A 27,500-nucleotide genomic window follows, 5' to 3' on the forward strand; every position below is an offset into this window, starting at 1 on the left:
CTGAGTGAGCGAGTGACTGACTCACTGAGTGAGCGAGTGACTGAGTGACTGAGTGACCAAGCGACTGAGTGACTCACTGACTGAGTGAGCGAGCGAGTGAGTGAGTGAGCGAGTGACTGAGTGAGTGACTGAGTGACCAAGCGACTGCGTGACTCACTGACTGAGTGAGCGAGCGAGTGAGTGAGTGAGCGAGTGACTGAGTGAGTGACTGAGCAAGCGACTGAGTGACTCACTGACTGAGCGAGCGAGTGACTCACTGACTGACTGATCGACTGACTGAGTGAGCGAGCGACTGAGTGACTGAGCGAGTGACTCACTGAGTGAGTGAGTGACTGAGCGAGCGACTCACTGAGCGAGCGAGCGACTGACTGACTGAGTGAGCGAGCGACTGAGTGAGCGACTGACTGAGTGACTGAGCAGGCGACTGAGTGACTCCCTGAGTGAGTGAGCGAGTGACTGAGTGACTGACTGAGCGAGTGACTGAGTGACTGACTGAGCGAGTGACTCACTGAGTGAGCGAGTGACTCACTGAGTGAGCGAGCGAGTGACTGAGTGAGCGAGTGACTGAGTGAGTGAGTGACTGAGCGAGCGAGTGACTGAGTGAGTGACTGAGCGAGCGACTCACTGAGTGATCGACTGACTGAGTGAGTGAGTGAGCGACTGAGTGAGTGACTGAGTGAGGGAGCGACTGACTGACTGAGTGATCGACTGACTGACTGAGTGAGTGACTGAGCGAGCGAGTGACTGAGTGAGTGACTGAGCGAGTGACTGAGTGAGCGAGTGACTGAGTGAGTGAGTGACTGAGCGAGTGACTGAGTGAGCGAGTGACTCACTCACTGACTGAGTGATCGACTGACTGAGTGAGTGAGTGAGCGAGCGACTGACTGACTGAGTGACTGAGCGAGCGAGTGACTCACTGAGTGAGCGAGTGACTCACTGAGTGAGCGAGCGAGTGACTGAGTGACTGAGCGACTGACTGACTGAGTGATCGACTGACTGACTGAGTGAGTGACTGAGCGAGCGAGTGACTGAGTGAGTGACTGAGCGAGCGACTCACTGAGTGATCGACTGACTGACTGAGTGAGTGACTGATCGACTGACTGAGTGAGTGAGCGAGCGACTGACTGAGTGAGTGACTCACTGACTGAGTGAGCGAGCGACTGAGTGAGTGAGTGACTGAGCGAGCGAGTGACTGAGTGAGCGAGTGACTCACTCACTGACTGAGTGATCGACTGACTGACTGAGTGAGTGAGTGAGCGAGCGACTGACTGACTGAGTGACTCACTGAGCGAGTGACTCAGAGTGAGCGAGTGACTCACTGACTGAGCGAGCGACTGACTGACTGACTGAGTGAGTGACTCACTCACTGACTGAGTGATCGACTGACTGACTGACTGAGTGAGTGAGCGACTGAATGAGTGACTGACTGAGCGAGCGACTGAGTGAGTGAGTGAGCGAGCGAGCGACTGAGTGAGTGAGTGAGCGAGTGACTGAGCGAGTGACTGAGTGAGTGACTGAGCGAGTGACTGAGTGAGTGACTGAGTGAGTGAGTGACTGAGCGAGCGAGTGACTGACTGACTGAGCGAGTGACTCACTGAGTGAGCGAGCGAGTGACTGAGTGAGTGAGTGACTGAGCGAGCGAGTGACTCACTGAGTGAGCGAGTGACTCACTAAGTGAGCGAGCGAGTGACTGAGTGAGTGAGTGACTGACTGAGTGATCGACTGAGTGAGTGAGTGACTGAGCGAGCGAGTGACTGAGTGATCGACTGACTGACTGAGTGATCGACTGACTGAGTGAGTGAGTGACTGAGCGACTGAGTGAGTGACTGAGTGAGGGAGCGACTGACTGAGTGATCGACTGACTGACTGAGTGAGTGACTGAGCGAGCGAGTGACTGAGTGAGTGACTGAGCGAGCGACTCACTGAGTGATCGACTGACTGAGTGAGTGAGTGACTGACTGAGTGATCGACTGAGTGAGTGAGTGACTGAGCGAGCGAGTGACTGAGTGATCGACTGACTGACTGAGTGATCGACTGACTGACTGAGTGAGTGACTGATCGACTGAGTGAGTGACTGAGTGAGGGAGCGACTCACTGAGTGATCGACTGACTGACTGAGTGACTCACTGACTGACTGAGTGAGTGAGTGAGTGAGCGACTCACTGACTGACTGAGTGAGTGAGTGAGCGAGCGACTGACTGACTGACTCACTGACTGAGTGAGTGAGTGAGCGAGCGAGCGAGCTAGTCACCTGGTCCAGGTACTTGCTCTGTATGCGGTGTCGCGCCTGGCAGAGCTTGCACGGCTGTGCCAGGCACGGGGTGACCAGCTGGTTGACGACGATGTTGTGAGTGTCTATCTGGCACTTGGACAGCTCCTGAACCAGCCGCTCCGTCTCGTACAGGGACAGGAACTCGGCAATGCAGACGCAGACAAACGTCGTCTGCTCCTGAGCACGCAGAGAGACGCGGAGACACACGGAGAGACACACTCAGAGAGACACACACAGACACACAGAGAGACACTCAGACACTCAGAGAGACACTCAGAGAGACACACACAGACACACACAGAGACACACAAAGACACACGGAGAGACACAATCAGAGAGACACACTCGGAGAGACACTCAGAGAGACACACAGAGACACACAAAGACACACGGAGAGACACACACAGAGACACACACAGAGACACACACAGAGACACACACAGAGACAGACACACACAGAGACACACACAGAGACACACACAGAGACACACACAGAGACACAGAAAGACACTCAGAGAGACACACACAGAGACACATGGAGAGACACACAGAGACACAGAGAGAGAGACACACACAGACACATACACAGAGACACACACAGAGACACACACACAGAGACACACACACAGAGACACACACACAGAGACACACACACAGAGACACACACAGAGAGACACACTCAGAGAGACACTCAGAGACACAGAGAGACACTCAGAGACACACACACAGAAACACACAAAGAGACACTCAGAGACACAGAGAGACACTCAGAGAGAGACACACAGAGACACACACAGAGACACTCACACAGACACATAGAGACACACACAGAGACACACACACAGAGACACACACACAGAGAGACACACACAGAGAGACACACACAGAGAGACACACACAGAGACACACACAGAGAGACACTCAGAGACACGCAGAGACATACACAGAGACACACACGGAGAGAAACACACACAGAGACACACAGAGACACGCAGACAAACGTCGTCTGAGTTGGTGAGTGAGTGAGTGTGTGAGTGAGTGGTGAGTGAGTGGGTGAGTGTGTGAGTGGGTGAGCGAGTGAGTGGATGAGTGAGTGAGTTGGTGAGTGAGTGGGTGAGTGAGTTGGTGAGTGAGTGGGTGAGTGAGTGGGTGAGTGAGTGAGTGAGTGGGTGAGTGAGTGAGTGGGTGAGTGAGTGGGTGAGTGAGTGAGTGGGTGAGTGAGTAAGTGAGTGAGTGGATGAGTGAGTGAGTTGGTGAGTGAGTGGGTGGGTGAGTGGGTGAGTGAGTGAGTGAGTGGGTGAGTGGGTGAGTGAGTGGGTGAGTGGGTGAGTGGGTGAGCGAGTAAGTGAGTGAGTGGATGAGTGAGTGAGTTGGTGAGTGAGTGGGTGAGTGAGTGGGTGAGTGAGTGAGTGAGTGGGTGAGTGAGTGGGTGAGTGAGTGGGTGAGTGAGTGAGTGGGTGAGTGGGTGAGTGTGTGAGTGAGTGGTGAGTGAGTGGGTGAGTGAGTGGGTGAGTGGTGAGTGAGTGAGTGAGTGGTGAGTGAGTGAGTGGGTGAGTGAGTGTGTGAATGAGTGAGTGGTTGAGTGAGTGGGTGAGCGAGTGAGTGAGTTGGTGAGTGAGTGGGTGAGTGGGTGAGTGAGTGGTTGAGTGAGTGAGTTAGTGGGTGAATGAGTGAGCGGCTGAGTGAGTGAGTGAGTGGTTGAGTGGGTGAGTGAGTGGGTGAGTGGGTGAGTGGGTGAGTGAGTGAGTGAGTGGGTGAGTGAGTGAGTGGGTGAGTGAGTAAGTGAGTGAGTGGATGAGTGAGTGAGTTGGTGAGTGAGTGGGTGGGTGAGTGGGTGAGTGATTGAGTGAGTGGGTGAGTGGGTGAGTGGGTGAGTGAGTGGGTGAGTGGGTGAGTGGGTGAGCGAGTAAGTGAGTGAGTGGATGAGTGAGTGAGTTGGTGAGTGAGTGGGTGAGTGAGTGGGTGAGTGAGTGAGTGAGTGGGTGAGTGAGTGGGTGAGTGAGTGGGTGAGTGAGTGAGTGGGTGAGTGGGTGAGTGTGTGAGTGAGTGGTGAGTGAGTGGGTGAGTGAGTGGGTGAGTGGTGAGTGAGTGAGTGAGTGGTGAGTGAGTGAGTGAGTGGGTGAGTGAGTGTGTGAGTGAGTGAGTGGTTGAGTGAGTGGGTGAGCGAGTGAGTGAGTTGGTGAGTGAGTGGGTGAGTGAGTGGTTGAGTGAGTGAGTTAGTGGGTGAGTGAGTGAGCGGCTGAGTGAGTGAGTGAGTGGTTGAGTGAGTGAGTTAGTGGGTGAGTGAGTGAGTGAGCGGCTGAGTGAGTGGGTGAGTGGATGAGTGAGTGAGTGGGTGAGTGGATGAGTGAGTGAGTGGTTGAGTGAGTGAGTTAGTGGGTGAGTGAGTGAGTGAGCGGCTGAGTGAGTGAGTGGGTGAGTGAGTGGGTGAGTGAGTGAGTGAGTGGGTGAGTGAGTGAGTGAGTGGATGAGTGAGTGAGTTAGTGGGTGAGTGAGTGAGTGAGCGGCTGAGTGAGTGATTGGGCGAATGAGTGAGTGGTTGAGTGAGTGGTTGAGTGAGTGAGTGGTTGAGTGAGTGGTTGAGTGAGTGAGTGGTTGAGTGGGTGAGTGAGTGAGTGGGTGAGTGAGTGGGTGAGTGTGTGAGTGAGTGGTGAGTGAGTGGGTGAGTGGGTGAGTGGGTGAGCGAGTGTGTGGATGAGTGAGTGAGTTGGTGAGTGAGTGGGTGAGTGAGTTGGTGAGTGAGTGGGTGAGTGAGTGGGTGAGTGAGTGAGTGAGTGGGTGAGTGAGTGAGTGGGTGAGTGAGTAAGTGAGTGAGTGGATGAGTGAGTGAGTTGGTGAGTGAGTGGGTGGGTGAGTGGGTGAGTGAGTGAGTGGGTGAGTGGGTGAGTGGGTGAGTGAGTGGGTGAGTGGGTGAGTGGGTGAGCGAGTAAGTGAGTGAGTGGATGAGTGAGTGAGTTGGTGAGTGAGTGGGTGAGTGAGTGGGTGAGTGAGTGAGTGGGTGAGTGAGTGGGTGAGTGAGTGGGTGAGTGAGTGAGTGGGTGAGTGGGTGAGTGTGTGAGTGAGTGGTGAGTGAGTGGGTGAGTGAGTGGGTGAGTGGTGAGTGAGTGAGTGAGTGGTGAGTGAGTGAGTGAGTGGGTGAGTGAGTGTGTGAGTGAGTGAGTGGTTGAGTGAGTGGGTGAGCGAGTGAGTGAGTTGGTGAGTGAGTGGGTGAGTGGGTGAGTGAGTGGTTGAGTGAGTGAGTTAGTGGGTGAATGAGTGAGCGGCTGAGTGAGTGAGTGAGTGGTTGAGTGGGTGAGTGAGTGGGTGAGTGGGTGAGTGGGTGAGTGAGTGGGTGAGTGAGTGAGTGGGTGAGTGAGTAAGTGAGTGAGTGGATGAGTGAGTGAGTTGGTGAGTGAGTGGGTGGGTGAGTGGGTGAGTGAGTGAGTGAGTGGGTGAGTGGGTGAGTGGGTGAGTGAGTGGGTGAGTGGGTGAGTGGGTGAGCGAGTAAGTGAGTGAGTGGATGAGTGAGTGAGTTGGTGAGTGAGTGGGTGAGTGAGTGGGTGAGTGAGTGAGTGAGTGGGTGAGTGAGTGGGTGAGTGAGTGGGTGAGTGAGTGAGTGGGTGAGTGGGTGAGTGTGTGAGTGAGTGGTGAGTGAGTGGGTGAGTGAGTGAGTGAGTGGGTGAGTGGTGAGTGAGTGAGTGAGTGGTGAGTGAGTGAGTGAGTGGGTGAGTGAGTGTGTGAGTGAGTGAGTGGTTGAGTGAGTGGGTGAGCGAGTGAGTGAGTTGGTGAGTGAGTGGGTGAGTGGGTGAGTGAGTGGTTGAGTGAGTGAGTTAGTGGGTGAATGAGTGAGCGGCTGAGTGAGTGAGTGAGTGGTTGAGTGGGTGAGTGAGTGGGTGAGTGGGTGAGTGGGTGAGTGAGTGGGTGAGTGAGTGAGTGGGTGAGTGAGTAAGTGAGTGAGTGGATGAGTGAGTGAGTTGGTGAGTGAGTGGGTGGGTGAGTGGGTGAGTGATTGAGTGAGTGGGTGAGTGGGTGAGTGGGTGAGTGAGTGGGTGAGTGGGTGAGTGGGTGAGCGAGTAAGTGAGTGAGTGGATGAGTGAGTGAGTTGGTGAGTGAGTGGGTGAGTGAGTGGGTGAGTGAGTGAGTGAGTGGGTGAGTGAGTGGGTGAGTGAGTGGGTGAGTGAGTGAGTGGGTGAGTGGGTGAGTGTGTGAGTGAGTGGTGAGTGAGTGGGTGAGTGAGTGGGTGAGTGGTGAGTGAGTGAGTGAGTGGTGAGTGAGTGAGTGAGTGAGTGGGTGAGTGAGTGTGTGAGTGAGTGAGTGGTTGAGTGAGTGGGTGAGCGAGTGAGTGAGTTGGTGAGTGAGTGGGTGAGTGGGTGAGTGAGTGGTTGAGTGAGTGAGTTAGTGGGTGAATGAGTGAGCGGCTGAGTGAGTGAGTGAGTGGTTGAGTGGGTGAGTGAGTGGGTGAGTGGGTGAGTGGGTGAGTGAGTGGGTGAGTGAGTGAGTGGGTGAGTGAGTAAGTGAGTGAGTGGATGAGTGAGTGAGTTGGTGAGTGAGTGGGTGGGTGAGTGGGTGAGTGAGTGAGTGAGTGGGTGAGTGGGTGAGTGGGTGAGTGAGTGGGTGAGTGGGTGAGTGGGTGAGCGAGTAAGTGAGTGAGTGGATGAGTGAGTGAGTTGGTGAGTGAGTGGGTGAGTGAGTGGGTGAGTGAGTGAGTGAGTGGGTGAGTGAGTGGGTGAGTGAGTGGGTGAGTGAGTGAGTGGGTGAGTGGGTGAGTGTGTGAGTGAGTGGTGAGTGAGTGGGTGAGTGAGTGAGTGAGTGGGTGAGTGGTGAGTGAGTGAGTGAGTGGTGAGTGAGTGAGTGAGTGGGTGAGTGAGTGTGTGAGTGAGTGAGTGGTTGAGTGAGTGGGTGAGCGAGTGAGTGAGTTGGTGAGTGAGTGGGTGAGTGGGTGAGTGAGTGGTTGAGTGAGTGAGTTAGTGGGTGAGTGAGTGAGCGGCTGAGTGAGTGAGTGAGTGGTTGAGTGAGTGAGTTAGTGGGTGAGTGAGTGAGTGAGCGGCTGAGTGAGTGGGTGAGTGGATGAGTGAGTGGGTGAGTGGATGAGTGAGTGAGTGGTTGAGTGAGTGAGTTAGTGGGTGAGTGAGTGAGTGAGCGGCTGAGTGAGTGAGTGGTTGAGTGAGTGAGTTAGTGGGTGAGTGAGTGAGTGAGCGGCTGAGTGAGTGAGTGGGTGAGTGAGTGGGTGAGTGAGTGAGTGAGTGGGTGAGTGAGTGAGTGAGTGGATGAGTGAGTGAGTTAGTGGGTGAGTGAGTGAGTGAGCGGCTGAGTGAGTGATTGGGTGAATGAGTGAGTGGTTGAGTGAGTGGTTGAGTGAGTGAGTGGTTGAGTGAGTGGTTGAGTGAGTGAGTGGTTGAGTGGGTGAGTGAGTGAGTGGGTGAGTGAGTGGGTGAGTGAGTGAGCGGCTGAGTGAGTGAGCGGGTGAGTGAGTGAGTGGTTGAGTGAGTGGTTGAGTGAGTGGTTGAGTGAGTGAGTGGATGAGTGAGTGGGTGAGTGAGTGAGTGGTTGAGTGAGTGAGTGGGTGAGTGAGTGGTTGAGTGAGTGAGTTAGTGGGTGAGTGAGTGAGTGAGCGGCTGAGTGAGTGAGTGGGTGAGTGGATGAGTGAGTGGGTGAGTGGATGAGTGAGTGAGTGAGTGGTTGAGTGAGTTAGTGGGTGAGTGGATGAGTGAGTGGTTGAGTGAGTGAGTGAGTGGTGAGTGAATGAGCGGCTGAGTGAGTGGTTGAGTGAGTGAGTGGGTGAGTGAGTGAGTGAGTGGTGGAGTGAGTGGATGAGTGAGTGAGTGAGTGGATGAGTGGATGAGTGAGTGAGTGAGCGGCTGAGTGAGTGAGTGGATGAGTGAGTGAGTGAGTGACTTACAGGATCTTTGAACTGCTCGCTCACTGAGCGGATGACCGGTAGCGACTCCTCCAGTTTTGATGCCAGCTGATCAGCGTTCATGTCGCCTAGACCCAGCATGGTGCACATCTAGAACACACACAGACACACAAACACGTAGTTACACACACAGTCACACACACAGACACACACACACACACACAGTCACACACACAGTCACAGATACACACACAGACACACACACACACACACATAGACACACACACAGACACACACAGTCACACACACACACACACAGACACACACACACACACACAGTCACACACACACACACACAGACACACACACACACACAGACACACAGACACAGTCACACACAGAGTCACACACACACACAGTCACACACACACAGACACAAAACAAAGACAAACAAAGATCCCCCATATAGCCTTAACAGACTGTAGGGGCAAGTGCTGTTAGCGAGCACCTATGAAGGCCGGAACGGTACACGAGGGGGTGGGTGGCCAGCACCACGCCCGACCGCCTTTGTCTCCCTAGTGGCAATGTTTACACACCGCACCAGGTACTCATTTGAGGCCGAGTCGACCTAGGGGAGGCCCGGGACCGGTTCAGATAATCGTCACTGGTGTTGGCCGTGAGCAGGAATCGAACCCGGGTCGCCAGGTTCATAGCGCAGCGTAGCGCTAACCACTACACTACCGCTCCCCACACAGTGACACACACAGATACACACACACACAGTGACACACACAGACACACAGACACATACACACACACACAGATACACACACACAGTGACACACACAGACACACAGACACATACACACACACACAGATACACACACACACACACACAGACAGACACACACATACACACACAGACACACACACACAGACAGACAGACACACACACAGACACACAGACACACACAGACACACACACAGACACACACACACAGACACACACACACAGACACACACACACAGTGACACACACACACAGACACACACACACACAGACACACAGACACACACACAAAAAAGAGGCACATACGCACATACACACGCAGGGGTGACTGTGTGTCTGTACCTGTGTGTGTCTGTGTGTGTCTGTGTGTGTGTGTCCATGTGTATGTGTCTATGTGTGTGTGTCTACCTGCGATATGAACGGACTGATCTGGCTCTTGATCTTCATGAGCCTGCCCAGGCCACGCTCCACCACCGCTGGGAAGTTGAGCAGGCGGAGGGTGTGGCCTGTGGGTGCGGTGTCAAACACCACCACCGAGAAGTTCATCCCCTTCACTAGCCTGTCACACACACACAGTTACACACACACACACAGTCATATACACAGTTACACACACAGATATACACACACACAGACACACACACAGACACACACACACACAGACAGTTACACACACAGTTACACACAGATACACACAGACACACACACACAGACACACACACACACAGACACACATACACACAGTTACACACACACAGTTACACACACACAGTTACACACACACATACACACACACATACACACACACAGACACACACACACAGACACAGGCCACGCTCCACCACCGCTGGGAAGTTGAGCAGGCGGAGGGTGTGGCCTGTGGGTGCGGTGTCAAACACCACCACCGAGAAGTTCATCCCCTTCACTAGCCTGTCACACACACACAGATACACACACACACACAGTTACACACACACACACAGTTATACACACAGTTACACACAGATACACACACAGTTACACACAGATATACACACACACATACACACACACAGATACACACAGATACACACACAGATATATACACACACACACAGTTACACACACACAGTTACACACACACACAGATACACACACACACACACAGATATATACACAGTTACACACAGTTACACACACAGTTACACACACACAGATATATACACAGTTACACACAGTTACACACACAGTTACACACACAGTTACACACACACACAGTTACACACAGATACACAGTTACACACACAGTTACACACACAGTTACACACACACACAGTTACACACAGATACACACAGACACACACACACAGACAGTTACACACACACACAGTTACACACACACACAGACACACACACACACAGACACACACACACACAGACACACACACACACAGACACACACACACACAGACACACACACACACAGTTACACACACACAGACACACACACACACACAGTTACACACACACACAGACACACACACACACAGACACACACACACACAGTTACACACACACACACAGACACACACACAGACACACACACAGACACACACACAGACACACACACACAGTTACACACACACACACAGACACACACACAGACACACAGACACACACAGTTACACACACAGACACACACACACAGTTACACACACACACAGACACACACACACACAGACACACACACACACAGACACACACACACACAGTTACACACACACAGACACACACACAGACACACACACACACAGACACACACACACACACAGTTACACACACACACACAGACACACACACAGACACACACACACAGACACACACACACACAGGCCACGCTCCACCACCGCTGGGAAGTTGAGCAGGCGGAGGGTGTGGCCTGTGGGGGCGGTGTCAAACACCACCACCGAGAAGTTCATCCCCTTCACTAGCCTGTCACACACACACAGATACACACACACACACAGTTACACACACACACAGTTACACACAGTTATATACACAGTTACACAGACACAGTTATACACACACACAGTTATATACACAGTTACACACACAGACAGACACACACACACAGACACACACACACAGATATACACACACAGAGTTACACACACACACACAGATATACACACACACACAGATATACACACACACACACAGTTACACACACACAGATATATACACACACACAGATATACACACACAGACAAACACAGATACACACAGACACACACAGATATACACACACACACACAGTTACACACATACACACAGTTACACACATACACACATACACACACACAGATATACACACACACAGATATACACACACATACACACACAGATATACACACACACAGATATACACACACACACAGATATACACACATACACACAGACACACAGTTACACACACACACAGATATACACACACACAGTTACACACACACGCAGATATATACACACACACACAGATGTACACACACACAGTTACACACACACACAGATATACACACACACAGATATACACACACACACAGTTACACACACAGATATATATACACACACACACAGATATACACACACAGACACACACAGATATACACACACAGATATACACACACACACAGTTACACACATACACACATACACACACAGATATACACACACACAGATATACACACACACACAGATATACACACACACACAGATATACACACATACACACAGACACACAGTTACACACACACACAGATATACACACACACACAGTTACTCACACGCAGATATATACACACACACACACACAGATATACACACAGTTACACACACACACACACACAGATATACACACACAGATATATACACACACACACAGTTACACACACACAGATATATACACACACAGATATACACACACAGACACACACAGATATACACACACAGATATACACACACACACAGTTACACACATACACACATACACACACAGATATACAACAACAACAACAACCGCCATTCGCCACTAAGTGGCGGTGACGTCACCACGACGCTTGTGCCAGGCTATGTGCACCCTGAGGCCACGTGAAGTGTCGAACGCCCGCTGGCAGGAGGTCACGGGGCAGACCCAGGTGCCACGGGTCGACTGACTGAGATGACTGGCTGATGCACCACCTGTGCCCCCTACTGTGCCAACCTGCTGTGCTTTAGCCACCCGGCGCTCCGCTCGCTGTTGTGAGCGTCGCTCCTCCGCCCTCCGTTGTTGTTGGAGGGCGACTGCCTCCAACTGCCCAGTAGCATCCTTCACGAGCCTCCTCCACAGAGGCCGATCTTGACACCGCTGGTACCAGTCATCGGCAAGTCCACTCAGCTCCACGTCCTCCTGTACCACATCACTCCATCTCTTCTCTAGCCCGTGCCGCGCCCGCTTAGCCCCCTCAATCCGGCCAAACAAAAGCTGTTTCGGCATGCGGTGGCTGGGCATGCGGGCTACATGACCCAGCCATCGCAGCCTTGCCTGCCGGAGGAGCTCACCGATGGGACCCTGCCCAGATCTTTCAAGGATTTGTGAGCTCCTCACACAATCCAGTCTGGTTAAACCCAGGATGGATCGTAGGCAGGTCAGCCTAAATGTTTCTAACCGGCGAAGATGTTCCATTAGGGGGGTCCACGTTTCGCAAGCGTAGAGAAGGGAGGGAATGACCGTGGCCGAGAAGACCTGAAGCTTAGTGCGGAGCGACAGACCAGGTAGCTTCCACACAGCGTTACGCAACCGATGAAAAGATATTGCCGCTCGACTGATTCGGAGTGAGACCTCTGCTGTTAAACTGGAGCCAGTCATAAGCACACTGCCCAGGTATGGGAAACTATCCACTCTCTCCACAACTGCCCCATCACCGATTGGGAGTTGTGGGGATGGAGTGTCCGATGGTACAAAATACCCAGGCAGGTGCTTAGTTTTGGTGGGGCTGATGGTAAGGCCCCACCTCTTAGTGGCACGCTCCAGTCTCAGCAGCAGCGTCTCCAACTCCTCCTCTGACTGAGCAGCTATTACCAAGTCATCAGCATACATAACGTGGTTGAGCAATAGGGAGCCATCCCTTGACCGCACCCGGGCATCGATTAGCCTCCCATTATATCTGTACCATATGGAGATTCCCCCGGTACAGCTATTGAAGGCTTCACGAACTACGTGGTCAAAATAGATGTTAAATAATGTGGGAGCCAGAGGACATCCCTGTCGCACCCCAAGGTGTACAGGGAATGGCTCTGACTCCCGGCCACGTAGTTTTACCCGGGCCCGCTCACCATCATGAAGGTCCTTAATGATCGTGAGCAGAGGGTCAGGTACTCCAAAAGCACGAAGAACGACCCAGAGCCCAGGCCTACTGATGGTATCATAGGCCTTGACCAGGTCAATAAAGCAGAGATGTAGGTCTTGTTGGAATTCCCTACACCTCTGCTGTAGCAGACGGACAGAAAATATGGCATCTGTGCAGGACCGCCCTTTCCTGAAACCGCATTGGGGCTCCGCAAGCCTCTCCTCAGCGTGCCTGGCAAGGCGATGCTGAATAATCCTTGCCAGGACCTTTCCCGGCACACTGAGGAGTGAGATGCCCCTGTAGTTGTTACAGTCTGTGCGGTCCCCCTTCTTAAAAAGGGGGACCACCAGGGCATCCTTCCAATCCTGCGGAACCCGTCCAGTGGTCCAGACTGTTGTTATGATGTCATATAGGGCAGTCTGTGCACAAACGCCACCCTCCCTCAGCATTTCGCTTGGGAGATCATCTCTGCCCGCTGCCTTTCCTGGTCTCAGACTCCGGATCGCCTTCAATACTTCCTCAGCAGATGGCACCTCAGCCAGCCACTCACAGGGGGTGACTTCATCCAATATTTGAGGCACCGCAGCCTCAGCAGGGTCATCCTCACTATGTGCCATGATGTTTTCCTGGCTGTGGGATTTTCCCTCCCCCAGGACCTCACAGAAATGCTCAGCAAATCTGCGAACCTGTTCCTGGGGGTCGGAAATTGGATCACCGTTTTTTCCCCTAATGATGGTAATAGGTGTGGCGCTGCAGGTTACTTTTTTGATGGAGTTAAATAGCGATTTGTGATCACGGGCCACTGAGGCAGACTCCATCTCCTCAGCAACCCGCGACCACCACCCATCCTTGCAGCGCCTCACGGCTCTCCGAACCTCCGAGCGAAGGCTGCGGTAAGCCTCCTCATTCTCTGACGTGGGATTCTGTAGCCGATGACAGTGGGCCTGTCGCTTTTTCTCAACCATCCTGAACAACTCCTCTGTCATCCAGGGTGTCTGGGGAGGTCTGGACCGCGTACCCAAAGCAGCCATTGCAGCTGCATGAGTCACAGTCCTAAACCTCGCCCATTTACCCTCGACATCAGGAGGAGTCGGGGACGATGCCAATCCCAGCCGCAAGCGATGATGAAATTCTCGCTTGCAACTTTCATCAGATAACTGAGACCAGGCCACTTTAGGTTGGAATGGGGTCCTAGGTGTACACCCACCACCGGAGTGGAAGAATGGCAGGTGCATCTTACAGATGACTAGTCGATGGTCAGAGGGCAGATCAGCTCCACGGTAGGTCCTGGTGTCAAGGACATGGGCTCGCATTCGCTGGTCCGTCACTATGTAGTCCAGCAGATGTTCTTGCTTGGACCCGGCATGCATCCATGATGTTGTGTGGATGCGCCGATGCCGGAACAGCGTGTTGGTAATTACAAGCCCATGGGCTGCACAAAAATCTAGCAGCCTCCTACCGTTGTTATTGAGCTGATCTGGCCCATGCCCTCCAATCACTCCAGACCAGGTGCCAGTATCATGACCAACTCGGGCATTGAAGTCACCCAACATGATGACTCTATCCCGAGGGGCCACTTTAGCCAGCACCTGTGACAGGAGGTCATAGAAGGCATCTGACTCATCGGCTTTGCCTGCATCCCTCCACGGATGTTCATCTTCGGTGGGGGCATAAGTAACCACGACCACCATTCCTCGCCTCCGGTTGATGGGAAGGCGAGCCCAAAGTAGCCTGGGGCTTACAGCTTCCCACACCTCACCGCCACGCTCCCACGCCCCCTTCATTCTTTTATTCAAAAGAAGACCCACACCCTGTTGTTTGGCAGTCTGCTGCCCCGAGTAGAGGACTGTCCACCCCTCATGGTGGCAGGAGCCAGAGCCGGTCCACCGGACCTCCTGAATGCCGCATAGATCCAGGCGGTACCGGTCCAGCTCCCGACTGAGGAGTGGCAGCCTCTCCTCTGCAGTGAGCGTTCGAACATTCCACGTGGCCACCCGTAGTGGCTTTTCGTTGTTTCTGGAGTAGCCCCGAGGGTAGGTATTCAATCTCCTGGCTCCGCCAATTGGGGTTTGGCCAGGAGACGTCATAGACGCCTGGCCCCCCGGGGCCTCCGGCACAAGCTTAGTTGTTACATATTTCACTTTAATTCGTGGTTTTGTGGTAATTAATTGAAGGTGGAGGGGTTACCAGCCCCTCGCACCCGTCCAGAGCCCCCGTTTAGCCCCTGTGGTGGACACATATGCCATGAGGGGAGGAGCCAATCAAAATTGGAACTCCCCCCACAGCACTGTCCACGACAGAGTTGCCCGTCCGGCACCGCGAGGAGGTAGGGGGTTGTTTTGCACACACACACACAGACACACACACACAGACACACACAGATATACACACACACACAGATATATACACACACACACAGATATATACACACACACACAGATATATAAACACAGATACACACACACAGAGACACACACACACACAGAGACACATATACACACACACACAGATACACACACACACAGACAGATATACACACACACACACAGACACACACAGAGACACACACACACAGAGACACACACATATACACAGATACACACACGCAGACACCGACACAGACACACACACAGATACACACACACACATACACAAATACACAGACACAGATACACACACACAGTCACACACACAGATAGACACACAGATAGACACACACAGTGATAGTAGTGATAGTGGTAGTAGTGGTAGTGATAGTGATGATAGTGGTAGTGATGATAATGGGAGTAGTGATGGTAGTGGTAGTGATGATAGTAGTGATAGTGGTGGTGATAGTGATGATGATAGTGATGATAGTGATGGTAGTGATAGTGATGATGGTGGTGATGGTAGTGATGATGGCGGTGATGGTGGTGATGGTGGTAGTGATGATGGTGGTGATGGTGGTAGTGATGGTGATGATAGTGATGATAGTAGTGATGGTGATGATGACGGTGATGGTGGTGGTAGTGATGATAGTGATGGTGGTGATGATAGTGATGGTGATAGTGATGGTGGCGGTGATGGTAGTGATGGTAGTGGTGATGGTGATGATGGTGGTGATGGTGGTGATAGTGATGGTGGTGATGGTGGTGATGGTGGTAGTGGTGATGGTGGTGATGGTGGTGGTGGTGGTGATGGTGGTGATGATGGTGATGGTGGTGGTGATGATGGTGATGGTGATGATGGTGGTGGTGATGTCACTGATCTGACCTCATGACCTCAGCGTAGCTCATAGCCTCGTCGATGCCAGGGAAAGCGCTCAGCGCTTCCTGAACCATCCTCTTGCCCAGGCACAGGACGGAGGTGATGGTGGTGATGGTGGTGGTGGTGATGGTGGTGATGGTGGTGGTGATGGTGGTGATAGTGGTGGTGGTGATGGTAGTGATGGTGGTGGTGGTGATGGTGATGGTGGTGATGGTGGTGGTGATGGTGGTGGTGATGGTGATGGTGGTAATGGTGGTAATGGTGGTGATGGTGGTGATGGTAGTGATGGTGGTAGTGATGATGGTAGTGGTGGTGATGGTGGTGGTGGTGATGGTGGTGATGGTGGTGGTGATAGTGGTGGTAGTGATGGTGGTGGTGGTGATGGTGGTGGTGATGGTGGTAGTGATGATAGTGGTGGTGATGATGGTGGTAGTGGTAGTGATGATAGTGATGATGGTGATGATGTCTCTGACCTCATGACCTCAGCGTAGCTCATAGCCTCGTCGATGCCAGGGAAAGCGCTCAGCGCTTCCTGAACCATCCTCTTGCCCAGGCACAGGACGGTGGTGATGGTGATAGTGGTGATGGTAGTGATGATGGTGATAGTGATGATGGTGGTGATGGTGGTGATGGTGGTGGTGATGGTGGTGGTGGTGATGATGGTCGTGATGATGATGGTGGTGGTGGTGATGGTGGTGGTGATGGTGGTGGTGATGATGGTGGTGATGGTGGTGATGGTGGTGATGGTGGTGGTGGTGATGGTGATAGTGGTGATGGTGGTGGTGGTAGTGATGGTGGTAGTGATGGTGGTGATGGTAGTAGTGGTGGTGATGGTGGTGATGGTGATGATAGTGTTGGTGGTAGTGATGATAGTGGTGGTGATAGTGATAGTGATGATGATGATGGTGATAGTGGTGGTAGTGGTAGTGGTGGTGTCTCTGACCTCATGACCTCAGCGTAGCTCATAGCCTCGTCGATGCCAGGGAAAGCGCTCAGCGCTTCCTGAACCATCCTCTTGCCCAGGCACAGGACGGTGGTGATGGTGGTGATGGTGGTGGTGGTAGTGGTGATGGTGGTGATGGTGGTGATGGTGGTGGTGGTAGTGGTGATGGTGGTGATGGTGGTGGTGGTAGTGGTGATGGTGGTAGTGGTGGTAGTGGTGGTGTCTCTGACCTCATGACCTCAGCGTAGCTCATAGCCTCGTCGATGCCAGGGAAAGCGCTCAGCGCTTCCTGAACCATCCTCTTGCCCAGGCACAGGACGGTGGTGATGGTGGTGATGGTGGTGGTGGTAGTGGTGATGGTGGTGATGGTGGTGATGGTGGTGGTGGTAGTGGTGATGGTGGTGATGGTGGTGGTGGTAGTGGTGATGGTGGTAGTGGTGGTAGTGGTGGTGTCTCTGACCTCATGACCTCAGCGTAGCTCATAGCCTCGTCGATGCCAGGGAAAGCGCTCAGCGCTTCCTGAACCATCCTCTTGCCCAGGCACAGGACGGTGGTGATGGTGGTGATGGTGGTGGTGGTAGTGGTGATGGTGGTGATGGTGGTGATGGTGGTGGTGGTAGTGGTGATGGTGGTGATGGTGGTGGTGGTAGTGGTGATGGTGGTAGTGGTGGTAGTGGTGGTGTCTCTGACCTCATGACCTCAGCGTAGCTCATAGCCTCGTCGATGCCAGGGAAAGCGCTCAGCGCTTCCTGAACCATCCTCTTGCCCAGGCACAGGACGGAGTCATCTTCCAGGAGCTCCTCGGGGAGGTCGGCGACACCCAGGTTCGGGTCGATCTCCTGTGGAGACAGAGACACAGAGAGAGACAGTGAGACAGTGAGACAGAGTGAGACACAGTGAGACAGAGTGAGACAGAGACACTCAGAGAGACAGAGAGACACCCAGGTTCGGGTCAATCTCCTGCGGAGACACGGAGACAGAGACACAGTGAGACAGTGAGACAGAGACACAGAGTGAGACACAGAGTGAGACACAGGGAGAGACACCCAGGTTCGGGTCGATCTCCTGCGGAGACACGGAGACAGAGACACAGTGAGACACACAGACAGAGTGAGACACCCAGGTTCGGGTCGATCTCCTGCGGAGACACGGAGACAGAGACACAGTGAGACAGTGAGACAGAGACACACAGTGAGACAGTGAGACACAGTGAGACACAGTGAGACAGTGAGACACAGTGAGACACAGTGAGACACAGAGAGATACACCCAGGTTCGGGTCAATCTCCTGCGGAGACAGTGAGACACAGTGAGACAGTGAGACACAGTGAGACACAGAGACACAGTGAGACACAGAGAGAGACACCCAGGTTCGGGTCAATCTCCTGCGGAGACAGAGACACAGAGACAGACAGAGACACAGAGACACAGTGAGACACAGTGAGACACAGAGAGAGACACCCAGGTTCGGGTCGATCTCCTGCGGAGACAGAGACACAGAGAGAGACAGTGAGACAGTGAGACACAGTGAGACAGAGACAGTGAGACACAGAGACACCCAGGTTCGGGTCAATCTCCTGCGGAGACAGAGACACAGAGACACAGTGAGACACAGAGAGAGAGACACAGAGACACAGTGAGACACAGAGACACAGTGAGACACAGAGAGAGAGACACAGAGAGAGAGACACAGAGACACAGTGAGACACCCAGGTTCGGGTCGATCTCCTGCGGAGACACGGAGACAGAGACACAGTGAGACAGTGAGACAGTGAGACACAGTGAGACACAGTGAGACACAGAGACACAGTGAGACACACAGTGAGACAGAGAGAGAGTGAGACACCCAGGTTCGGGTCGATCTCCTGCGGAGACACGGAGACAGAGACACAGTGAGACAGTGAGACACAGTGAGACACAGTGAGACACAGTGAGACACAGAGACACAGTGAGACACACAGTGAGACAGAGAGAGAGTGAGACACCCAGGTTCGGGTCGATTTCCTGCAGAGACACGGAGACAGAGACACAGTGAGACACAGAGACAGAGTGAGACACAGTGAGACAGAGACACTCAGAGAGACACAGAGAGAGACACCCAGGTTCGGGTCAATCTCCTGCGGAGACACGGAGTGAGACAGTGAGACAGTGATACACAGAGTGAGACACAGTGAGACACAGAGAGAGACACCCAGGTTCGGGTCGATCTCCTGCGGAGACAGAGACACAGAGAGACAGTGAGACAGAGACAGAGTGAGACACAGTGAGACAGAGACAGTGAGACAGAGAGTGAGACAGTGAGACACAGAGACACAGAGACACAGTGAGACAGAGAGACACAGTGAGACACAGTGACACAGTGAGACAGAGAGACACAGTGACACAGTGAGACAGAGAGACACAGTGAGACACAGTGACACAGTGAGACACAGTGACACAGTGAGACACAGTGACACAGTGAGACACAGTGACACAGTGAGACACAGTGAGACAGTGACACAGTGAGACACAGTGACACAGTGAGACACAGTGAGACACAGTGAGACACAGAGTGAGACACAGTGAGACAGAGACACAAGAGTGAGACAGAGTGAGACACAGAGACACACAGTGAGACAGAGTGAGACACAGAGACACACAGTGAGACAGAGTGAGACACAGAGACACACAGTGAGACAGAGTGAGACACAGAGACACACAGTGAGACAGAGACACAGAGTGAGACACAGTGAGACACAGTGAGACACAGAGAGACACAGAGACAGAGTGAGACACAGAGACAGAGACAGTGAGACAGAGAGTGAGACACAGTGAGACACAGTGAGACAGAGACAGAGACAGAGTGAGACAGAGTGAGACACAGTGAGACAGAGACAGAGTGAGACAGAGTGAGACACAGTGAGACAGAGACAGAGTGAGACACAGTGAGACAGAGAGACTCAGAGAGACAGAGAGAGAGACACCCAGGTTCGGGTCAATCTCCTGCGGAGACAGAGACACAGAGACACACAGTGAGACAGAGACAGAGTGAGACACAGTGAGACACAGAGTGAGACAGAGAGACAGAGACAGAGTGAGACACAGTGAGACAGAGACACTCAGAGAGACAGAGACACAGTGAGACAGAGAGAGAGACACCCAGGTTCGGGTCAATCTCCTGCGGAGACACAGTGAGAGAGAGAGACAGAAAGACAGTGAGACAGAGAGACAGAGTGAGACACAGTGAGACAGAGACACAAACAGAGACACAGTGAGACACAGAGACAGTGAGACAGTGAGACAGAGACACAAACAGAGACACAGTGAGACAGAGACAGTGAGACAGTGAGACACAGAGACACAGACAGAGTGAGACAGAGAGAGAGACACCCAGGTTCGGGTCAATTTCCTGCGGAGACACGGAGACAGAGACACAGAGTGAGACAGTGAGACAGTGAGACAGAGAGACAGAGTGAGACAGAGTGAAACAGAGACAGAGACACACAGTGAGACACAGAGACAGAGTGAGACAGAGACAGAGTGAGACAGAGACACAGTGAGACAGAGAGACAGAGAGACAGAGACACAGTGAGACAGAGACACAGAGAGACACAGTGAGACACAGAGTGAAACAGAGACAGAGAGACACAGTGAGACACAGAGACAGAGTGAGACAGAGACAGAGTGAGACAGAGACACAGTGAGACAGAGACACTCAGAGAGACAGAGACACAGTGAGACAGAGAGAGAGACACCCAGGTTCGGGTCAATCTCCTGCGGAGACACGGAGTGAGACAGTGAGACACAGAGACACAGAGACACAGTGAGACAGAGACAGTGAGACAGAGACACAGTGAGACATAGACACACAGAGACACAAAGAGAGAGACACCCAGGTTCGGGTCAATCTCCTGCGGAGACAGACACAGTGAGACAGAGACACACAGTGAGACAGAGACAGAGTGAGACACAGTGAGACACAGAGTGAGACAGAGAGACAGAGACAGAGTGAGACACAGTGAGACAGAGACACTCAGAGAGACAGAGACACAGTGAGACAGAGAGAGAGACACCCAGGTTCGGGTCAATCTCCTGCGGAGACACAGTGAGAGAGAGAGAGACAGAGAGACAGTGAGACAGAGAGACAGAGTGAGACACAGTGAGACAGAGACACAAACAGAGACACAGTGAGACAGAGACAGTGAGACAGTGAGACACAGAGACACAGACAGAGTGAGACAGAGAGAGAGACACCCAGGTTCGGGTCAATTTCCTGCGGAGACACGGAGACAGAGACACAGAGTGAGACAGTGAGACAGAGAGACAGAGTGAGACACAGAGTGAAACAGAGACAGAGACACACAGTGAGACAGAGACAGAGTGAGACAGAGACACAGTGAGACAGAGAGACAGAGAGACAGAGACACAGTGAGACAGAGACACAGAGTGAGACAGTGAGACAGAGAGACAGAGAGACAGAGTGAGACACAGAGTGAAACAGAGACAGAGAGACAGAGTGAGACACAGAGTGAAACAGAGACAGAGACACACAGTGAGACACAGAGACAGAGTGAGACAGAGACAGAGTGAGACAGAGACACAGTGAGACAGAGAGACAGAGAGACAGAGACACAGTGAGACAGAGACACAGAGAGACACAGTGAGACACAGAGACAGAGTGAGACACAGAGTGAAACAGAGACAGACAGACACAGTGAGACACAGAGACAGAGAGAGACAGAGACACAGTGAGACACAGTGACAGAGAGAGACACCCAGGTTCGGGTCGATCTCCTGTAGAGACACGGAGACACAGAGACACAGAGAGACACACAGACAGAGTGAGACACAGAGACAGAGTGAGACAGAGACAGAGTGAGACACAGTGACACAGAGAGAGACAGAGACACAGTGAGACACAGTGACAGAGAGAGACACCCAGGTTCGGGTCGATCTCCTGCAGAGACACGGAGACACAGAGACACAGAGAGACACACAGACAGAGTGAGACACAGAGACAGAGTGAGACACAGAGACAGAGTGAGACACAGAGACAGAGTGAGACACAGAGACAGAGAGAGACACAGTGAGACAGAGAGAGACACCCAGGTTCGGGTCGATCTCCTGTAGAGACACGGAGACACAGAGACACAGAGAGACACACAGACAGAGTGAGACACAGAGACAGAGTGAGACACAGAGACAGAGTGAGACACAGAGACACAGTGAGACACAGTGACAGAGTGAGACACAGAGACAGAGTGAGACACCCAGGTTCGGGTCGATCTCCTGTAGAGACACGGAGACACAGAGACAGAGTGAGACACAGAGACACAGTGAGACACAGAGACACAGTGAGACACAGTGACAGAGTGAGACACAGAGACAGAGTGAGACACAGAGACACAGTGAGACACAGTGACAGAGTGAGACACAGAGACACAGTGAGACACAGTGACAGAGTGAGACACAGTGACAGAGTGAGACACCCAGGTTCGGGTCGATCTCCTGCAGAGACACGGAGACACAGAGACAGAGTGAGACACAGAGACAGAGTGAGACACAGAGACAGAGTGAGACACAGAGACACAGTGAGACACAGTGACAGAGTGAGACACAGAGACAGAGTGAGACACAGTGACAGAGTGAGACACAGAGACAGAGAGAGACACAGTGAGACAGAGAGAGACACCCAAGTACGGGTCGATCTCCTGCAGAAGGACACACAGTGAGACAGAGACAGAGTGAGACAGAGACACAATGAGAGAGTGAGAGAGACACAGAGACAGAGTGAGACACAGTGAGACACAGTGAGACACAGAGAGAGACAGAGTGAGACACAGAGACACAGAGAGAGACAGAGACAGAGAGAGACACAGCGAGACAGAGAGAGAGACACAGTGAGACAGAGAGAGACACCCAAGTTCGGGTCGATCTCCTGCAGAAGGACACACAGAGTGAGACAGAGACACAGTGAGACACAGACACAGTGAGACAGTGAGAGAGACACAGAGACAGAGTGAGACAGAGTGAGACACAGAGACACAGAGTGAGACACACAGTGAGACAGAGAGAGACACCCAGGTTCGAGTCGATCTCCTGCAGAGACACAGAGTGAGACAGAGACACAGTGAGACACAGACACAGTGAGATAGTGAGAGAGACACAGAGACAGAGTGAGACAGAGACACAGTGAGACACAGAGACAGAGTGAGACAGAGTGAGACACAGAGACACAGAGTGAGACACAGAGTGAGACACCCAGGTTCGAGTCGATCTCCTGCAGAGACACAGAGTGAGACAGAGACACAGTGAGACACAGACACATTGAGACAGAGAGGGAGACAGAGACACAGACAGAGAGAGACAGAGACAGACAAGTTCGAGTCGATCTCCTGCAGAGACACAGAGACACAGCGAGACACAGAGACACAGCGAGACACAGAGAGAGACACAGAGACACAGAGACAGTGAGACACAGACAGAGACACAATGAGACAGTGAGAGAGACACAGAGACAGAGTGAGACACAGTGAGACACAGAGAGAGACAGAGTGAGACACAGAGACACAGAGAGAGACAGAGACAGAGAGAGACACAGCGAGACAGAGAGAGAGACACAGTGAGACAGAGAGAGACACCCAAGTTCAGGCCGATCTCCTGCAGAAGGACACACAGAGTGAGACAGAGACACAGTGAGACAGAGACACAGTGAGACAGTGAGAGAGACACAGAGACAGTGAGACACAGAGACAGTGAGACACAGAGACAGAGTGAGACAGAGTGAGACACAGAGACACAGAGTGAGACACAGAGACAGAGTGAGACACAGAGACACAGAGACAGAGAGAGACACAGTGAGACAGAGAGAGACACCCAAGTTCAGGCCGATCTCCTGCAGAAGGACACACAGAGTGAGACAGAGACACAGTGAGACAGAGACACAGTGAGACAGTGAGAGAGACACAGAGACAGTGAGACACAGAGACAGTGAGACACAGAGACAGAGTGAGACAGAGTGAGACACAGAGACACAGAGTGAGACACAGAGACAGAGTGAGACACAGAGACACAGAGACAGAGAGAGACACAGTGAGACAGAGAGAGACACCCAAGTTCAGGCCGATCTCCTGCAGAAGGACACACAGAGTGAGACAGAGACACAGTGAGACAGAGACACAGTGAGACAGTGAGAGAGACACAGAGACAGTGAGACACAGAGACAGTGAGACACAGAGACAGAGTGAGACAGAGTGAGACACAGAGACACAGAGTGAGACACAGAGACAGAGTGAGACACAGAGACACAGAGACAGAGAGAGACACAGTGAGACAGAGAGAGACACCCAGGTTCGGGTCGATCTCCTGCAGAGACACAGAGTGAGACAGAGACACAGTGAGACAGAGACACAGTGAGACAGTGAGAGAGACACAGAGACAGAGTGAGACACAGAGACACAGTGAGACACAGAGACAGAGTGAGACAGAGTGAGACACAGAGACACAGAGTGAGACACCCAAGTTCGGGTCTATCTCCTGCAGAGACACGGAGACACAGTGAGACAGAGACACAGAGACAGAGACACAGACAGAGTGAGTGTATGTGTGTGTATGTATATATATCTGTGTGTATGTATATATATGTATATATATCTGTGTGTGTGTATGTGTATGTATATATATCTGTGTGTATGTGTGTGTGTGTATATATGTGTGTATGTGTGTGTATATCTGTGTGTGTGTGTATGTGTGTGTGTGTATGTGTTTGTCTATATGTATATATGTGTGTATGTGTGTGTATGTGTGTGTATGTATATATATCTGTGTGTATGTATATATATGTATATATATCTGTGTGTGTGTGTGTATATATATACATATATGTGTATGTGTGTGTGTGTATATATGTATGTATATATATGTATATATATCTGTGTGTGTATGTGTATATATATATGTGTGTGTGTGTACGTACCATGGCGTACAAGTTGCTGTATCCCCGCACCCTGGTGGGTACTTTGGAGAACTTCTGGTCGAAGGCGTCCGAAATGTTGTGGGCCGGATCGGTGGAGATGATCAGGACACTGTCCCTCTGCTTACTGAGCTGTACAGCCAGACTACAGCTACACACACACACACACAGCAATATCAGTGTAGTAGTGTGTAGTGTAGTAGTTTGTAGTGTATAGTAGTGTGGTAGTGTGTAGTGTAGTAGTGTAGTGTAGTAGTGTATAGTGTAGTAGTGTATAGTGTAGTAGTGTATAGTGTAGTAGTGTATAGTGTAGTAGTGTATAGTGTAGTAGTGTATAGTGTAGTGTATAGTGTAGTAGTGTGTAGTGTAGTAGTGTATAGTGTAGTGTAGTGTATAGTGTAGTAGTGTATAGTGTAGGAGTGTATAGTGTAGTAGTGTGTAGTGTAGTAGTGTATAGTGTAGTAGTGTATAGTGTAGTAGTGTAGTAGTGTGTAGTGTAGTAGTGTATAGTGTAGTAGTGTGTAGTGTAGTAGTGTATAGTGTAGTAGTGTATAGTGTAGTGTAGTGGTGTTGTAGTGTAGTAGTATGTAGTGTAGTAGTGTGTAGTGTAGTAGTGTATAGTGTAGTAGTGTATAGTGTAGTAGTGTATAGTGTAGTAGTGTGTAGTGTAGTAGTGTAGTAGTGTGTAGTGTATAGTGTAGTAGTGTATAGTGTAGTGTAGTAGTGTATAGTGTAGTAGTGTGTAGTGTAGTAGTGTATAGTGTAGTAGTGTGTAGTGTAGTAGTGTATAGTGTAGTAGTGTATAGTGTAGTAGTGTATAGTGTAGAATATAGTGTAGTAGTGTATAGTGTAGTAGTGTATAGTGTAGTGTATAGTGTAGTAGTGTATAGTGTGTAGTGTAGTAGTGTGTAGTGTAGTAGTGTGTAGTGTAGTAGTGTATAGTGTAGTAGTGTGTAGTGTAGTAGTGTATAGTGTAGTAGTGTATAGTGTAGTAGTGTAGTAGTGTATAGTGTAGTAGTGTATAGTGTAGTAGTGTATAGTGTAGTAGTGTGTAGTGTAGTAGTGTATAGTGTAGTAGTGTATAGGATAGTAGTGTATAGTGTAGTGTATAGTGTAGTAGTGTATAGTGTAGTAGTGTATAGTGTAGTAGTGTATAGTGTAGTGTAGTAGTGTATAGGATAGTAGTGTATAGTGTAGTAGTGTATAGTGTAGTAGTGTATAGTGTAGTAGTGTACAGTGTAGTGTATAGTGTAGTAGTGTATAGTGTAGTAGTGTATAGTGTACAGTGTAGTGTATAGTGTAGTATTGTAGTAGTGTATAGTGTACAGTGTAGTGTATAGTGTAGTATTGTAGTAGTGTATAGTGTACAGTGTAGTGTATAGTGTAGTATTGTAGTAGTGTATAGTGTACAGTGTAGTGTATAGTGTAGATCACGGTGATGATTTAAAAGTGCATCGCAGCGCCCCAGCGGATTTCTGATATTGTGTGGCGAGTCTATGGGTCTCTGTGAGTCTATGGGTCTCTGTGAGTCTATGGGTCTCTGTGAGTCTATGGGTCTCTGTGAGTCTATGGGTCTCTGTGAGTCTATGGGTCTCTGTGAGTCTATGGGTCTCTGTGAGTCTATGGGTCTCTGTGAGTCTATGGGTCTCTGTGAGTCTATGGGTCTCTGTGAGTCTATGGGTCTCTGTGTTTGATGAGTCTATGGGTCTCTGTGAGTCTATGGGTCTCTGTGAGTCTATGGGTCTGTGTTTGATGAGTCTATGGGTCTCTGTGTTTGATGAGTCTATGGGTCTCTGTGTTTGATGAGTCTATGGGTCTCTGTGAGTCTATGGGTCTCTGTGAGTCTATGGGTCTCTGTGAGTCTATGGGTCTCTGTGAGTCTATGGGTCTCTGTGAGTCTATGGGTCTCTGTGAGTCTATGGGTCTCTGTGAGTCTATGGGTCTCTGTGAGTCTATGGGTCTCTGTGAGTCTATGGGTCTCTGTGAGTCTATGGGTCTCTGTGAGTCTATGGGTCTCTGTGAGTCTATGGGTCTCTGTGAGTCTATGGGTCTCTGTGAGTCTATGGGTCTCTGTGTTTGATGAGTCTATGGGTCTCTGT

The 27,500-nt window shown here is 51.3% G+C and overlaps 1 protein-coding gene across 1 annotated transcript in view; it reads right to left on the reverse strand.

Annotated features, from left to right (window-relative positions):
• The window catches only part of LOC142923963 (ATPase GET3-like), a 45,426-nt gene that overhangs the window by 12,836 nt on the left and 5,090 nt on the right, over positions 1-27,500 (reverse strand). The window contains exons 2-6 of the mRNA XM_076064992.1: positions 25,405-25,552; positions 18,142-18,290; positions 9,307-9,457; positions 8,151-8,258; positions 2,252-2,449 (exon numbers count right to left, since the gene is read on the reverse strand). Of these exons, the coding sequence (XP_075921107.1) occupies positions 2,252-2,449; positions 8,151-8,258; positions 9,307-9,457; positions 18,142-18,290; positions 25,405-25,552 (754 nt within the window). The remainder of the gene's footprint in view (positions 1-2,251; positions 2,450-8,150; positions 8,259-9,306; positions 9,458-18,141; positions 18,291-25,404; positions 25,553-27,500) is intronic.

Source organism: Petromyzon marinus, unplaced genomic scaffold, assembly GCF_048934315.1.
Source record: "Petromyzon marinus isolate PM22_M1 ecotype Great Lakes invasive population unplaced genomic scaffold, UKy_Petmar_22M1.pri1.0 PM_Scaffold_97, whole genome shotgun sequence".
NCBI classification, from domain to species: Eukaryota; Metazoa; Chordata; class Hyperoartia; order Petromyzontiformes; family Petromyzontidae; genus Petromyzon; species Petromyzon marinus.